The sequence below is a fragment of the Cetorhinus maximus genome, chromosome 23, assembly GCF_964194155.1.
Source record: "Cetorhinus maximus chromosome 23, sCetMax3.hap1.1, whole genome shotgun sequence".
Taxonomy (NCBI): Eukaryota; Metazoa; Chordata; class Chondrichthyes; order Lamniformes; family Cetorhinidae; genus Cetorhinus; species Cetorhinus maximus.
In genome coordinates, this window is record NC_135901.1 from 63,247,347 (window position 1) to 63,264,940 (window position 17,594).

Sequence of the window (17,594 nt, forward strand, 5' to 3'; positions counted from 1 at the left end):
CAATACTCCCCACTTGCCTGGATGAGAGCAGCTCCCACAACACTCAAGAAGCTGTACACCATCCAAGACAAAACAGCCTGCTTGATTGTCCCCACATCCACAAACATTCACTCCCTTCACCACCGATGCAACATAGCAACAGTGTGTACCATCTACAAGATGCACTGCAGGAATTCACCAAGGCTCCTTTGACAGCGCCTTCCAAACCCACGACCACTACCATCTAAAAGCACAAGGACAGCGGTGAAGGTTCACGACAACAAAAACAGAAAATGCTGGAAAAACTGAGCAGGTCGAGCAGCATCTGTGGAGAGAGAAACAAAGTTAACATTTCGAGTCCGTATGACCCTTCTTCAGAGCTGAAGAAAGGTCATATGGACTTGAAATGTTAAGTCTGCTGAACTTCGTCATCGAGGTCTGCTCTTGTAGACAGTAGCCTCTCAAGGTTTGGAGAGTGGTCCAAGGCCTCGTTCTGGATTTTGATAACTGGGTTAGTGGAGGGCCTTTGTCTTGCTGATGTTCAGTGTATGGCCCGTGCTCTCAGTGAAGGTGCTGTTGATGGCTTGGAGCTTGGCCTCAGGGTGTGCACAGACGCAGGCATTGTCTACATCCTGCAGCTCAATGACAGAGGATGGGACAACCCTGGATCTGGCCTGAAGTTGGCGGAGGTTGAACAGGTTCCTGCTTGTTCTGCAGTTTAGCTCCACTCCACCGAGAAACTTGCTGAGGGTGAGATGGAGCATTGCAGCAAGGAAGAGTGAGAAGAGTGTCAGTGCGCTGAACCAGCCTTGCTTGACCCCCATGCAAACGTGGATTGGGTCTGTGGTTTACAATTGGTTTTGTGTCATCCACAAACTTTGAAATTGCCCTCTGCACACCAAGATGTAGATCATTTATATGTATCAGGAAAAGCAAGGGTCTCAATAGCGACCCCTGGGGAACTCCCCGACAAACCTTCTTCCACCCCAAAATATACCCATTAACCATTACTCTCAGTTTCTTACCCTCAGCCAATTTTGTATCGACGTTCTACTGTCTCTTTTATTCCATGAAAGAAAACAAAGTCTCTGTTAAGAAGACCTCGCATGAAGCAAAGAAGGGAACTGACCATCCATCTCTAGCTCTAATTCCCAAACAGAAAATGCTGCCAAGAATCAGCAAGTCAGGCTGAGTCTGGGGCCGCTCTCACCATTTGAAACCGTCACAATGCCCCGACGGCAGCTCCGGACCAATAGGAAGAGGGGGCGAGACTGGAGGACCGAGCAGGAGCAGCTGGTCCTCCAGCCAATCGGAATGAATGAGGGGTGGGGCCGGGCTGGGAGTGAGGCATGCGCAGTGTGAGTAATGGCAATGGAGAGACTCTTCTTTCTCGGAGCAACAATCGGTAAGTGAAGGAACTAGCCGTAGGGAGGGAGCGATGGACCTGGCAGATGGGCGAGGCAACTTCGTAAACACTTTGTGTGATCTGCAAACCTCCCAAAAGAACTTCCGGCTCCCCCGTTTGCACCGAGCGGGGTCTCAACTCCCATCGATCGGACCGGGTTAACGGCCGCCATCTTTATTGGGGGCCGTGGGCAGCTGAGCGCATGCGCGGCCGCCATCTTTGTAGGGGGCAATGTTTTGAATGACTAGGAGGAGCTTGTTCCCCATTGTTCAGAATGGAGACAACTTGTCCATCAAGTTGCAATACCCTTTGCGTCCCAATGTCTGATTGATAAGGCACAGTAGGAAAGAAAAGGAAGCAAATCCTGCACTCTGGATCCCACTACCTCATGGGATGTCTCTGCCCCATGTGTCCAAAGATCTGTTGGTCTGTTCAGTCACACACCCATGGCGGAAACTCACAACTCTGAGGAGACGTCATTCTCAGATCGAGGGACTGATGATGACCACAATGGGGGCCAATGTTCAGCAGGATGCATGTCCAGCCATCCTGGGCCAGGAAACAGGGGGAGTATCCCACAGTATCTTTCATATTCAGGAATTATTTTCCCTGCGCTATCATCCATTTCTCTTCCAATTCTAAGCTTATATTGACCGTCAGACTCACCATTTTTATTCCCTGTAATTCATTCTGCACACCTATTTCTCTCTCCATTGATACTGCCAGGCCTGCTGTGTACTGAGTACTGGATATCAGACATTTCAGGACAGTGTGTGACCTGGAGGGGAACTTGGAGGCGATGGTCTTCACATACATGATGCGAAGGGAATTAAGGGATATGGGGAGGGTGCAGCTAAGGTAGAAGATCAGCCGTGATCCGAATGAATGGCAGGGCAGGCTCGAAGGGCTGAATGGCCTATTCCTGCTCCTATTTCTTAAATTCATTCAACCTCAGTCTGGATCCCCAGGAGCTGCTGAGTTACCCTGAGTTACCTGGTCCTTCGAGATGGTGGAGGTTGAGAATTTGTGAAATTCTGTCAAAGTCCTGGATACATTGTAGATATATAAAAACTCTCTCCTTCAACCCCAAACTTTCTCACCTCTCTTTCTCTCTCTCTATCTCCCTCTCTATTTCTCTCTCTTGTTCTCTCCTCATTGAAGGCCAGAGTCTTGTGTAGACCCAGACTGGGTGGCAGGTTCCCTTCCCTGATGGACGTTAGTAAACCAGTTGGATTTTTATGACAATCCAGCAGTTTTCATGGTCACTTTTTCCCTCGTGTCGGCCCCACAAATGACCAGATTGATTCAGCTCAATTTCACAGCCTGCCTTTGTGTTTTTGTGGGTTCTCTCTGACTCTCTTTTTTCTGTTTTAAATCAATTTCACAGGGTATTAGAAGGGGAAGACTTGCAGTTGGGAAATTGAAATCAAACATCATATCAGGATCTGACGACATTGGTTGGTTCATCAAGACCTGAATATCATCCGCTTTTAAACATGGAAGCAAAATCCACCGTTCATGTTGGGGAGAAACCGTGGAAATGTGGGGACTGTGGGAAGAGATTCAATTATCCATCCAAGCTGGAAATACATAAGCGTATTCATACTGGGGAAAGGCCGTTCACCTGTTCCAAGTGTGGGAAGGGCTTTACTCGGTCAGCTAACCTGCTGACACACCAGCGAGTTCACTCTGGGGAGAGACCATTCATCTGCTCCCAGTATGGGAAAGGATTCACTTGGTCATTCAACCTGCTGACACACAAGCGAGTTCACTCCGGGGAGAGGCCGTTCATCTGCTCCAAGTGTGGGAAGGGATTCACTGATTCATCCCACCTGTTGAAACACCAGCTGGTTCACACTGATGAGAGGCCTTTTTCATGTCCAGACTGTGGGAAGTGCTATAAAAGTTCAAGGGAGCTGGTGTACCATCAACGTGTTCACACTGACGAGAGACCGTTCAGGTGCTCTCACTGTGGACTGGGTTCAGGCGATCATCTGATTTCACTATACACCAGCGTATTCACACTGGGGAAAGGCCATTCGCCTGCTCCGAGTGTAGGAAGGGATTCACTTGTTCCTCCCACCTTAAGAGACATCAGCGAGTTCATCAGTATGAGCAGGAGTTGGATCCTGCTGTTATTGCAGCTGTAAATCACATCCAGTGCTGAAACATGTTCATTCTGACAGTTGGAGTTAACTTCTGATATTCGTTGCCCCATTAGATTTGTGTTTGCCCCACAGCCTCTCTCATTCATGTGTCAATAGATGACTATGTCAACAAAGCTTTTTAATTCAAATCCACTCACAAACTGTATTGAAGTGAAGATGAGCACAGATCACAGTCCAGTCCTGCAGCTCTATATTGACAGGAGAAAGTGTTCTGTAACTGGAGGATGAGGATGTGAGTTTTGAATGTTTGTAATCACAAGTAGACTTGAGCTATTTGATAGACAGGCTGTTCAAAGCTGTTAATTTGTCAAATATTGAAGGAATTCATCTTAAAGAAAACTCACCAATTTATAACCTCAGACTCTGGTCCCTGCGGTGATTAATACTCAGTATCCATTCGTGCTGACTTAGTGTGAATCTGTGAATAGCCTGTGGAATCTGTGTTCCTTGTTTTGTGAAATATCTCTCCCCATTCGTGCTGACCTGATGGATAACTCTGATGACATTTACACATGTCTATACGGAACCTGTGTGCTCAGATTTAACTGTAAGTTGTGATTTGTAACCAATAAACAAGTTAATGTCATGACTTGTAGTCTGGTGTTTGGGTGATTTGTGAAGAAAGATTTAATTCACTTTCTCAGCAGCTCATGGGGATCCAGACTGAGGTTGAATGAATATAAGAAATAGGAGCAGAAATAGGCCATTTGGCTCTTAGAGCCTGCCCTGCCATTCCTTACAATCACAGCTGATCTTCTACCTTAGCTGCACTCTCCCCATATACCTTAATTCCCTTCACACTGAAAAATCTATCAACCTCCGTCTTAAATCTATTCAACAACTGAACATCCACCACTTCCTGGGGTAGAAGCTTCCAAAGATTCACAACTTATTCCGAGAGTGTAATCCCCACGTTCCAGATTCCCCTGCCAGAGGGAAACATTTTCTCAGCATCTACCCTCCAGGCCCCCTAAGAATGTTCCATGTTTCAATGAGATCACCTCTCATTCTTCCAAACTCCAATGAATATAGGTCCAGTCTCCTCAATTTCTCCTCATTGGACAATCTCCTCATACCAGGAACCAGTCTTGTGAAGAGTTGTTTCACTCCGTCTGGGGCAAGTATGTCATTCCTTAGATAAGGAGACCAGTACTGCACACAGTCCCCAGCTGAAGCCGAACCACTGCCCTGTCAAATTATAGTAAGATTTTTTTGCTCATGTACTCCCGTCCCTTTGGAACAAAGGCACTCAGGATTAAGGAAAATCCCAAGGCCTTTTATACATATGTAAAGGGCAAGAGGGTAGCCAGGGAAAGGGTGGGCCCACTCAGGGACAGAGGTGGGAATCTGTGGAGCCAGAAGAAATGGGAGAGATACTCTCATCAGTATTCACCAAAGAGAAGGACTTAGCGATCGATTTGTCTAGGGAAGAGTGTGTAGATAGCCTGGATTATGTTGTGATTAAAAAAGAGGTGTTAGGCGTCTTGAAGAATATTATAGTGGATAAGTCCCCAGGACCAGATGGGTACTACCCCAGAGTACTGAGCGAGGCAAGGGAGGAGATTGCTGGGGCCTTGACAGAAATCTTTGTATCCTCACTGGCTACGGGTGAGGTCCCAGAGGACTGGAGAATGGCCAAAGTTGTTCCATTGTTTAAGAAGGGTAGCAGGGATAATCCAGGAAATTACAGGCCGGTGAGCCTTACGTCAGTGGTAGGGAAATTATTGGAGAAGATTCTTCGTGACAGGACTTACTACCATTTGGAAGCAAATGGGTGTATTAGTGAGAGGCAGCATGGTTTTGTGAAGGGGAGGTCGTGTCTCACTAACTTGATCGAGTTTTTCGAGTAAGTGACAAAGATGATCGACGACGGAAGGGCAGTTGATGTTATATACATAGATTTCAGTAAGGCCTTTGACAAGGTCCCTTATGGCAGACTGGTACAGAAGGTAAAGTCGCACGGGATAAGAGGTGAGCTGGCAAGATGGATACAGACTTGGATTGGTCATAGAAGACAGAGGGTAGCAGTGGAAGGGTGCTTTTCTGAATGGAGAGCTGTGACTTGTGGAGTTCCGCAGGGATCAGTGCTGGGACCTTTGCTGTTTGTGGTATACATAAATGATTTGGAGGAAAATGTAACTGGGCTAATTAGTAAGTTTGCAGATGAGACTAAGGTTGGAGGAGTTGCAGATAGTGAAGAGGATTGTCAAAGAATACAATGTGATATAGATCGGTTGGAGACTTGTGCGGAGAAATGGCAGATGTAGTTTAATCTGGACAAATGCGAGGTAATGCATTTTGGAAGGTCTAATACAGACAGGAATTACACAGTAAATGGCAGAACCCTTAAGTGTATCGACGGGCAGAGGGATCTGGGTGTACAGGTCTACAGGTTACTGAAAGTGGCAATTCAGGTGGATAAGGTAGTCAGGAAGGCATATGGCATGCTTGCCTTCATTGGCAGGGGTATTGAGTACAAAAGCTGGGAAGTCATGCTGCAGCTGTATAGAACCTTGGTTAGGCCACACTTGGAATATTGCGTGCAATTCTGGTCACCACATTACCAGAAGGATATGGAGGCATTGGAGAGGGTGCAGAGGAGGTTTACCAGGATGCTGCCTGGTCTGGAGGTTATTAGCTATGAGGAGAGGTTGGAGAAACTTGGATTGTTCTCACTAGAGCGACGGAGATTGAGGGGCGACTTGATAGAAGTTTACAAAATTATGAGTGGCATGGACAGAGTAGATGGTCAGAAGCTTTTTCCCAGGGTGGAAGAGTCAATTACTAGGGGCATAGATTTAAGATGAGAGGAGAAAACTATAAAGGTGATGTGCGGGGCAAGTTTTTTATCCAGAGGGTAGTGAGTGTCTGGAATTCGATGCCAGAGGAGGTGGTGGAAGCAGGTACGATAGTGGTGTTTAAGAGGCAGCTTGACAAATACATGAATAGGATGGGAATAGAGGGATACGGACCCCGGAAGTGCAAAATGTTTTAGTTGACGGGCAATATGATCGGCGCAGGCTTGGAGGGCCGAAGGTCCTGTTCCTGTGCTGTAATTTTCTTTCTTTCCTCTTCTTAAAAGCTCTCAAACAATTTCCTTTCCTAATTGCTTGCTGGATCAACATGTTAACTTCCTGTGATACATGTTCGAGGAAACCTCTGAATGCAAACATTTCCCAGGCTCTCACCATTCAAAACTTTCTGCCTTTTTAAAAAGTTCCCAACCAAGATGGATAAGTTCACCACATTGTATTCCATCTGCCATGTCCTTACCCACACATCCAGTCTGTCTCCATTCCTCTGCAGACTCTGTGTCCTCACTGCTCACTTTCCGACCTAACTTGGTATCATCAGCAAACCTGGATATGTTACACTCAGTCATCCAAGTCATTGATATCGATTGTAAATTGCTGATTCCCAATTACTGATCCTTGTGGTATCCTGCTAGTTGCCGTCTGCCAACACAAAAATGTCCCATTTATTCCTACTGCCTGATTTCTACCCTTTAACCAATTCTCAATCCATACTAAGATATTACCCCAATCACGCAAAACCTAATTTTGTGTAATAACCTCTTGTGAGGCTCCTTGTCGAATGCTTTTCAAAAGTCCAAATACACGACATCAACCGTTTTCCTCGTTATCCACCTTACTCATTACACCGTCAAAAAACTCCACACAGATTGTCAAACATGATTTCACTTTCAGAAATCTGTACCGACTCTGCTTGATCAATTAATGGTTTTCTAAATGCCCTGTTACCACATCCCGAATAATAGATTCCAGCATTTTGCCAATGACTGATGTTACGCTAACTGGTCAAAACTTCCCCATTTTCTCTCGTTCCCATTTCTGGAATAGTGAGGTGATGTTTACTAACTTCCAATCCTTGGGAATAGTTCCAGAATCTAAGTATTTCTGGAAGATTAAATCCAATGTATCCACCATGTTCTGTTCCCTGTGGAGATCAATGAACCAAATTAACCAAACGACCCCAACAAGAAAACCAATGGACAAGATTTCATTTCTTATTCCTTTTACTTTAACAATCAATCCAAAATCAAGATCAATGAAATATGACTGAAAAGTCAGATTGTAGTCAGTATTAAGTATAAATTACACATTAAAGAGCAGAAGAAACAAAGAAAGTTCTCATGGATTTTCTAGGCAGTCCACTCACACAACTCTTCCAATCCTCTGTGTGGATGAGGCTTCAACCGATTGTCCAATCTGGAGAGAGAATAGGAAACCCGCCCAAGGGGAAATCGCAGAGAAACTAGAGAGAGACGTGAGTTCAGCCCTAAAACAGGAGAACTTAAGAAATAGTTTGTCCCGGTGGGTTAATCGAAGAGAGGGAAACAGCAGAGGCAGCTGATCAGATTGTCTCAATCTTAGTGACAAAGCAGCTCCACAAGCTCCTCACACTTGCTGTTGGAGGTGAGGATGGAGGAGACAGGGGAGAGGCAATCACTGTAGCTGTTTGCAAATTCGCTGGAGTCTCAGCAGGTGGGATGACCGAGTGAATCCCTCCTCACACACTGAGCAGGTGAATGGTCTCTCCCCAGTGTGAACTCGGTGGTGTGCAGTGAGTTGAGATGCTCGCCTGAACCCAGTCCCACAGTGAGAGCACCTGAACGGTCTCTCATCAGTGTGTACAAGTTTATGGGACATCAGCTCCCCGGAACCTTATAGCACTTCCCGCAGTAAGGACATGTAAAAGGTCTCTCATTAGTGTGAAGTTGCTGGTGTGTCAGCAGGTGGGATGACTGAGTGAATCCCTTCCCACACACGGAGCAGGTGAACGCTCTCTCCCCAGTGTGAGTGCGCTGATGCTTTTTCAGCTCAGACGGGCCATTGAATTCCTTCCCACAGTCCCGACATTTCCACAGTTTCTGCACATAGTGAACAGTGTTTTTTGTTTCCATGTTCAAAGGCCGACGATATTCAGGTCCTGATGAATTGAATGACTCTTTGTCAGATTCTGTGACGTTTGATGCCAGTTTCCCGACTGCATGTCCTCCCTTTGCAATATGCTGGAAAAATTAATTTAAAACAAGGAAAAGGAAATATGAGAGAGAACCCACAAAAACGCAAGGGCAGGTTGTGAAATTGAGCTGAATGAATCTGGGAATTTGTGGGGCCGGCACTAGGAAAAAGTGACCATGAAAACTGCTGGATTGTCATAAAAACCCAACTGGTTCACTAATGTCCTTCAAGGAAGGGAACCTGCCACCCGGTCTGGGCCAACACAAGACTCTGGCTTCTACTGGAGGAGAAAAAGAGAGAGAGAGGGAGGAGGGGGGGTAAAGAGAGAGAGAGAGCCAGAAAGAGAGAGAGAGAGAGAGAGAGGTGGAGGAGAGGAAAAAGGAGATGCAATTCATCCATTTGCAACTCAACCAGAATCACAGAATCTCCCAAACCCACAACCCCCACCACCTAGAAGCACAACAGCAGCTGGTGCAGGGAAAATCATCATCTCCAAGACACACACCAGCGAGTTCACACTGGGGAATCAACCGTTCACCTTCTCCGTGTGTGAGAGAAGGGAATTCACTGATCATTGAAACCCTCATAGGAGGTCATGTATGTTGGCAGAAGGGACAGAGAGGGGCAATAGAGATTAATGGCCTAGTTCTAAAGAGTGTACAGGGAGCTGGGACTTCATGTGCGGAGATCTTTGAAGGTGACAGCACAGATTAAGAGAGTAGTTAGCAAAGCAAATTGGATCTTGAGCTTCATAAATGGTGAAATTGAGTACAAAAGCAGGGAAGCTGTGCTGAATCTTTACAAACCTCTGGTTAAATCACAACTTGAGTATTGCGTCCACTTCTGGTGACTAAGCCTTAGGAAGGAGGCATGATCGGGAAATTTGCAGATGACACAAGAATTGGCCGTGTAGTTGAGAGCGAAGGGGACAACTGTTGTCTCCAGAATGATATCAATCTTATGGTTGAGTGGGCGGAGAAGTGGCAAACGTAGTTCAATCCTGAAAGATGTGAGCTAATACTTTTGGAGAGGACAAGTGCATCTGCCCAGTTATGTGGAAAATTGCCCAGGTACACAAAAAGCAGGACAAATCCAACCCGGCCAATTACCGCCCCATCAGTCTACTCTCAATCATCAGTAAAGTAATGGAAGGGGTCAATGACAGCACTATCAAGCAGCCCTTACTTAGCAATAACCTGCTCATTAACGCCCAGTTTGGGTTCCGCCAGGGCCACTCAGCTCCTGACCTCATTACAGCCTTAGTTCAAACATGGACAAAAGAGCTGAACTCCTGAGGTGAGGAGAGAGTCACTGTCCTTGACATCAAGGCCACAGTGATACACCCAGAGTCCTGTTAGGAAGGGAGTACCAGGATTTTGACCCAGCGACAGTGAAGGAACGGCGATATATTTCCAAGTCAGGATGGTAAGTGACTTGGAGGGGAACTTCTAGGTGGACGTGTTCCCATCTATCCGCTGCCCTTGTCCATCTAGAGATAGTGGTCATGGGTTTGGAAGGTGCTGTTGGAGGAGCCTTGGTGAATTTCTGCAGTGCATCTCGTAGATGGTACACACTGCTGCTGCTGTGCGTTGGTGGTGGAGGGAGTGAATGTTTGTAGATGTGGTGCCAATCAAGTGGATGCTTTATCCTGGATGGTGTCAAGCTTCTTGAGTGTTGTGGGAGCTACACCCATCCTCACACGTAGGGAGTATTCCATCACATTCCTGACTTGTGCCTTGTAGGTGGTGGACAGGCTTTGGGGAGTCAGGAGGTGGGTTACCTGTCGCACTATTGCTAGCCTCTGACCTGCTCTTGTAGCCACAGTATTTATATGGCTAGTCCAGTTCAGTTTCTGGTCAATGGTAACCCCCAGGATGTTGATAATGGGGGGGGTTCAGTGATGTTAATGCCATTGAACATCAAGAGGCGATGGTTGGATTCTCTCTTGTTGGAGATGGTCATTGCCTGGCACTTGTGTGGTGCGAATGTTACTTGCCACTTATCAGCCCAAGCCTGGATATTGTCCACGTCTTGCTGCTTTGGACATGGGCTGCTTCAGTATCTGAATGATTGGCTAGTTTCTTCTTTTTTGCCTTTTTTGGCCGGCGCAGGCAAAATGGGCTGAATGGCCTGTTTCTGTGCCGTAACTTTTCTCTGGGTCTAGGGTTCTTTGGAATGTCTTTCAGGGAATGGAGCCTGCCACCCAGTCTGGACCGACACAAGTTGTGGCCTAACCAGAGCTTTATGAAGATTTAGCACAGCTTCCCTACTTTTGTACTCAATAGCTCTGTTTCTGAAACTCAACATCCCATTAACTTTGCTAACTGCTCTCTTAATGTGTCCTGTTGCCATCAAAGATGTAGGAGAAAGAGAGAGAGAATGAGAGAGAAAGAGAGAGAGAATGACAGACAGAGAGAGAGAGAGACAGACAGACAGAAAGGTGCAGGAGAGGAAAATAAGATAGATTTCAAACATTTGCAACTCAACCAGAACGTTGACAGAATCTCCCAAACCCACACCCCCCACCGCCTGGAAGGACAAGGACAACTGGTGAACGGGAAAACCATCCCCTCCAAGACAGACACCAGCGAGTTCACACTGGGAGAGGCCGTTTACCTTCTCCGTGTGTGAGGAGGGATTTCATTGATTGTCCAATCTGCTGAGAATGTAGCCAGTTCACAAGTGACTGCTGGGGTTGGATTCTGTTCATTCTGACAGTTGGGGTTTGTTTCTTCTGATGTTAATAAATCCTGTAACTGGGCAAGATTTTGGGCAAGATCTACCGGAGAGATATGAGGAAGAAATTTTACACAGTGAGTGCTAATGACCTAGACCTTATTGCTTACACTCAGAGGCCGATAATATCCAGGTCCTGATGAATCGAGTGATTCTATCAGACTTTGAGGTGATGTTTGGTTTGAATTTCCCACCTGCAAAACCTCATCTTCTAGCATCCTATAAATGGAGTACTCAAAATCCATTCCTATCAGCCTAGGGTAGAAATTGAGAAGAAGGAAACATTTCTCTTGGTCTGAGTTTGCTGTGTGTAAATCGTCCCCTTCGAACCCCCTGTAAAAGGAGTTTCCAAAATCCATCCCTGTCAGTCCAGTTCACCCCTCCAGCTACCTGTACCAGGGTGACCGCGCATGCGCCCTGCTGCACATTGCCCCCTATAAAGATGGCGGCCGTTACCCCGGGCCTGGCGAAGGGAGAAATCCAGACTTTTTCGGCCCGTTTTCTGCAAACACAAGACCGGTACCTTGTTATTTGGGGTCTGCGGCCTGCACTGTGTCTTTATGAAGCCTCCCTGCCCACTGCGCTGGCTCCATTCCTCTTCACACACCCACTAACTCTGTTAGTTTGCTCCATTCGACATTCTCTCACCCACTCTAAACAGCTTGTCACAGACCAGCACCGCGCATGCTCCAAAAACTAGCCGATTTGCGCATGCGCATTTAGATTCTCTAGTGAGTATAGGGCACATTTTGAGCCGAAGCGAATGCTGGGTGACCGCTCCGCCATTGAGCGTCGATATATAGAATCAAAATCTATGTCCTCTGATCAGAATACTATGGGGGCCATAGGGCCAACATATAAAATTGTTGAGTGAACTGATGCAGCGACCAAATTGCACTGACATCCACAACAATTCTCTCCTGGATGTAACTAGTAACAGCAGAACAAACTTTTACAGTTAGGCTTGGACTCACTAAAGTCTCAGCAGATGGGGTGAACTGATGATATTTCTTGAATATACATGGAATATTGAAACCGTGTCTTGCCAGTAGCAATGCTTCAATTGTGGATCAAATCCTTTGAACTTTTAAAGCTCGAGTGTTAACTGGTGGGCTAACTGAATAAATCCTTTCACATGCATGAAGGATCTGAATGGTCTCTCACCACGGAGACTGTGTTGCCGTCTCAGTAAATGAGTTGATATGGTGAATCACTTTCCATTTCCAACTGGTGAACAATATGTTAACATTGTTAGTTTACCTATACAGTTTCCAGTCAAACGTGGATCTCGGAGTCTACTGGTCATGGATTCCACATTCTTAGCACAAATCATTTAAATAAAATCAAAATACTGCAGATGCCGGCTATATGAAATGAAACAGAAAATGCTGGAATTCTCAGCAGATCTGATAGCGTCTGTGGAGAGAGAAACATAGCTTTTATTTCAGGTCTGCAACATTTCATCAGAACTGCACTGCATCTGAACTGTTAATTATGGCTCTCAATACAAAGATGCTGCCAAATGTGGTCAGGGAACTCAGAAGAAAAAGGACGCCCCTTTTGAGGAATCGAATCCGATGAGAATGAAGGGTGAACTGTCCAACTGAACAGAGACAATCAAGGCACCTTTCCCTTCTTTAAGATATTGGAACATTGATTCTAATGTTATCAGTGAAATTAACTGATCTGTGACATTGAAAGGATTCTCGTTACTGCAAATCAGGAATTCAAACCTAATATCAGCTTCGGGATAATCAGAATACTTGGTAACAGACAAGACACAGAAACGCTCGAAGGGAGACGGCACTGGGTGTAGGAGAGCTGGTTCCCAGTGACATGGATGTGTCTTCAGTGGGTAGGATCAGACTGTTTCCATGTATCCACAATGAATGTCCCCCTTTTGGTTAACAGCTGAACGTGCTGACCAATTGCGCCACAGAGACTAATGAAAGCATCATCAGCAATTCCTAACTTTAGCAAACTGCCTTCAGAATTAATTATCAGTTAATTGAAATAAAAACCACTCAATCATTTCCGCATTTCTTATTTCTGTTCGTTTGCAAACATTCACTAAATTTGCAATATGAAATTGAACAATAATTGGCCAAGTTGGTGACATCCTTGTTTTCGGGGTGTTTGCCTCTCCTTTGCCCTCTGTCACTCTCGGTGTATGTGTTTGTGTGTGTTCCTCTGTCTATGTCAATGTAGTTCAGTTCCCCGAGGGGTTGAACACATTTTTCCCATCACAAACTTTATTCACATTAGTTGTGCAGTTTCATATCAAAATGTCACAAAGGAAAATATCAGGATGGAAGATGCAGGAGGAGTTTGCAATTTTTGGAAGGAGGTGCAGTTTAAAAAGTGGAAGATTCAGCGAGAAGTTTTCTTCTCCTTTAACACGAGAGTTGGAAGCAGATCTGGGAGATATTTGTGCCGGTGTAAACAGTAAAAGCTCCCCTATTACCTCTATATTTTGCCTTGCACCATCATCCCGACAGTTGGTGCTATGCTACCTATCACAACCCTTCCCTCATTCCATTTCTTCACCTCTGTATTTGGTTTTGACCTGTTGCACGGATGACATTTCCGGCACTGATGCAATATTCCACTGATTCTGGCGGAGCTTTTATGCGTTTTGAGGTTTTAATCAACTAAATTTTAGCAATTTGCACGAGGGCTGTAAATCACCGTTCCCTGACCGGGAATCGAACCCAGGCTGCAGCGGTGAAAGTGCCAAATCCTGAATACTAGACCACCAGGGATGATACTTGAAAGTGTTACAACCTGGCCTGATGCCTGTATCTTCTATTTTCATTTCAGGCCTCTTTCACCAGAGGCACGTTTCTCCCACAAAATGACACGTTTATGTAAAACACAAACAACATTCATTGTCACACAGTTCAGGGTGACACTGGGTCCTTAAGCGACAAAAGAAAGAAAAGAAATTGCAACCTCTCCTGTTACCCAGCGAGTTCCGACAGTTATGATTTTTTCTGAGGATCAATTTCAAATATAATTTAACAACTGAACAACCATGTATCATTGCATATTCCAAATCTATGATGTTATTGGATTCAAATAAACCCATTAATTATTCTCGCTTCCTCAGCTGTCCAGTGAGTGAGACAGGGAAAAGCAGCAAAATCTGGGCCCGCACTCACCTGCTGCCAGTTTAAAAGTACGTTTACTTTGCTGAGTGTTTATTCTGTGAAATGATGAAGAGAAAACATAACGTGGTTGTAGGATACTGCGTTCAGTTAATGTTCCACAGTAAACAGGAACAATTCAACCACTTGACAACGTTTCTGCCCCGGATTCCAACCAGGGCGCCTTTATTGTGCAAGGCGAATGTGATAACCACTACACCACAGAAACACAGCAGGACACAGCAACCCATACCCCTGATTACAATGCAGTCGCGCAGTAGCACTTTGGGTCTTTGATTTGAAGAAAGGGATTTCAGCTGTTATCGATGGGAATGCTGGAGACAGACTGATGAACAATGCCATCATCAAATGGCACAACATGTTGGAAAATCATTAAATCATCATATGTATCCAAACCCGGGGCACGACGGTAAGAGCACTGAATCCTAACCATTAAACCGACCCGTGCCAGCTTCTGTTGTGAAGAGGAACCAATTAGTCTCAATTCACTTGTCTCTTTTCATAAACGTGATGTTTATCCATTTCAATAACTGTCCAATTCACTTCTGAAGAAGCAGTTTCTGCAGAATCCATGCAGTTTGCCTCAATTAAAATAGTTTCACTGATCCAGTAACATGGTGAGTTAGACTTAGGTTCCTGATACTGGTTTTGATATAATAATTACTTATTTACACAATTGATTTCATATTGAATTTATAAAAGCCGTTTATTCTGATGCAGCATGTCCTTATTATTTCTGAGTTTATGTCTACATTCTCATTACGTTTCCTCTTCAACCTGCCAACCGAGTCTGTTACAGAACAGGGATAGAAACAAAAATACCTGGAAAAACTCAGCAGGTCTGGCAGCATCTGCGGAGAGGAACACAGTTAACGTTTCGAGTCCGTATGACTCTTTATCAGAACTCAGGGATAAATAATTGTTACAGATTATCCCTCTTCATAGAACAGGGATTAATGATTGTTACAGATATCCAAAGGTCCGGTTCGATCACATGTTTAAACAGATAGTTTAATTGGTTTAAAATAATTTAGATCTGGGAATGGAATGTTATACAGGATAAGTATTTATCTTGGAAACAGGAAAGCGAGTCACTGTGCAATACAAATACCACGGTGCTCATTTTGAGATTTGGTGAATGCTAGTAGTTGTACAGGAATGAAGGAACATGGAAGTCAGGCAGGAAAAACACACGGGAGAGTTTGGAAGGTTTTTGACTTCATTTCATCAATAATTTGTTCTGGCGGCACCGAAAGGGAAAAAAAGGGAGCAGCGCAGTCGGCAGGATTCAAGCCTATGAGGAGAGATTTCCAATGGGTTTCGAATCCAACCTTAACCACTCGGCCACAGCAATGAGCCTTCAAAGAGTATTAATGCTGTTCATATAAAATCTTGGGATGGCTACAGCAGAGGAAGAGGACATTCGGCCCGATTGATTCCAGATCACCCTGAAAATTATACTGCCTTGTTATTCCGACCAAAATAAAGCACTGCAAACGTCAGTGCCCGGAAAACCAACCCTGACGCATTTGCTCAGGTGAGGAACCAGCTGAAGCTTTCAATATTGGTTTTCTCAACTCTGAGTTTCCAAATAGGAATTGGACAATAGATTCAAAGCGAAAAAAAAACAGGGTTAAGAAGAAAGAGAAGGAAATTGAGATTAATTAGAAATCTCTTTGTACAAAAGGGACATAGACACGATGTGTGGATGTTGGTGGATGTACGTTGTGCTATTTGATGATACTGAGCTGTGCCATTTGATGATGACATTGTTGATCAGTCTGTCTCCAGCATTCCTAATGAGAACAGCCGAATTCCATTTCTTCAAAACAAAGACCCAAAGTGCTGCTGCATGACGTCACCGTTTAACATTCCAGACAGCTCCATTGGGATCTTTACAGCGCAGGGTTTATAGAGGCGAGTGGGGTCATATTCGCTTCACATGTGATAGCGCAGCAGTTTGAAACCTGGCAAGAGCATTATCCAAGCGTGTTTATTTAAGTGTGAGTGGAAGTGCAATCATTTACCTTTGTTGTAAATATAAACATCCTGCTGACTAAGATTTTTACCTTTTTCTGATTTTAACCGAATTAATTATCATTTCAATAGAAGAAAACCCATCCAAATACACACGTATTTTCTGATTTCCATTCAGGAAATTTGCTTTTGGAAATCAAACAAAAACTGAGTCAAGTTAGTGAAATCCATGCTTTTTTCGCCCCTATCTCCCCTTAGGCCTCTGTCACTCTCGGTGTATATATCTGTGCGTGTTCCTCTGCGATTGTCAATGTGGTTCAGTTCCCTGAGGGGTGAAAGCGTTTTTAAAATCACAAATTTTATTTACATTAGTTATGCAACTTCATGTTAGAAAGTTGCAGAGAGAAGCAGCAGCGTAAAAGATAGAAGAGGAGATTGGCCCTTTCTATGTGTGTCTTACAACAACAACTTATATTTATAAAACACGTTTAACGTAATGAAACGTCACAAGGCGTTCCTCGAGATCATTATATAATAAAGTGTGACACTGAGCCACATATCCGGACTAAAAGCTCCGTCAAAGGTGTAAGCTTTAAGAACTGTCTTAAAGGGGGAAAGTATCGATTACATGTTCCAGCTAACAGCATTGGTTCTTCTCATTGGTTAAGAAGTCACTTGTGTTCAACCTAAACAGACCATTTGGTCGGAGCAAGTTGTCTCTGGTGGAAAAGATCTGAAATGGAAAAAAAACATGTAAACAGTAGCCTCCATAAGTCAAATTTCAAGCCTTATTGGTAGTTTCCCTCGTGGCACAGAGACTATGATTCGGCACTTTCATTGGACCAACAGCATTTAGGTTGGAGGTTTTTGGAAATTGAAAGTTGCACATGAGCAGCTTGTGGGACTATCACCTCATTGTCAATTTCATGTTACAGCTCACAGCAATCGTTGTTTTCATTGGCTGAATAAGTCGTTTTTTGTTGAATCTGAATCTCAACTGAAATTAAAAAAAGGGCAAAAGCTGTAGATAAGCCAAACCGAAAGTGCGTTGGACAGCTAGTATGGTAGTCTATTGGTTAGGATTCGACGCTCTCATGATTCGATTCCCAGTCAGGGAATGAAAATGTATTGATCTTGTGAAGTTGTTAAAACGATTTCTTGGAAACATTTATTGGAA

At 44.6% G+C, this 17,594-nt stretch overlaps 2 protein-coding genes across 2 annotated transcripts in view; both read left to right on the plus strand.

The window, feature by feature from the left end:
• Window positions 1-3,551, plus strand: part of LOC144698077 (uncharacterized) — a 79,341-nt gene extending 75,790 nt beyond the window's left edge. The window contains exon 9 of the mRNA XM_078570000.1: window positions 3,371-3,551. Coding sequence (XP_078426126.1) covers window positions 3,371-3,551 — 181 coding nt within the window. The remainder of the gene's footprint in view (window positions 1-3,370) is intronic.
• The window catches only part of LOC144698080 (uncharacterized), a 642,405-nt gene that overhangs the window by 419,789 nt on the left and 205,022 nt on the right, over window positions 1-17,594 (plus strand). The window lies entirely within an intron of this gene.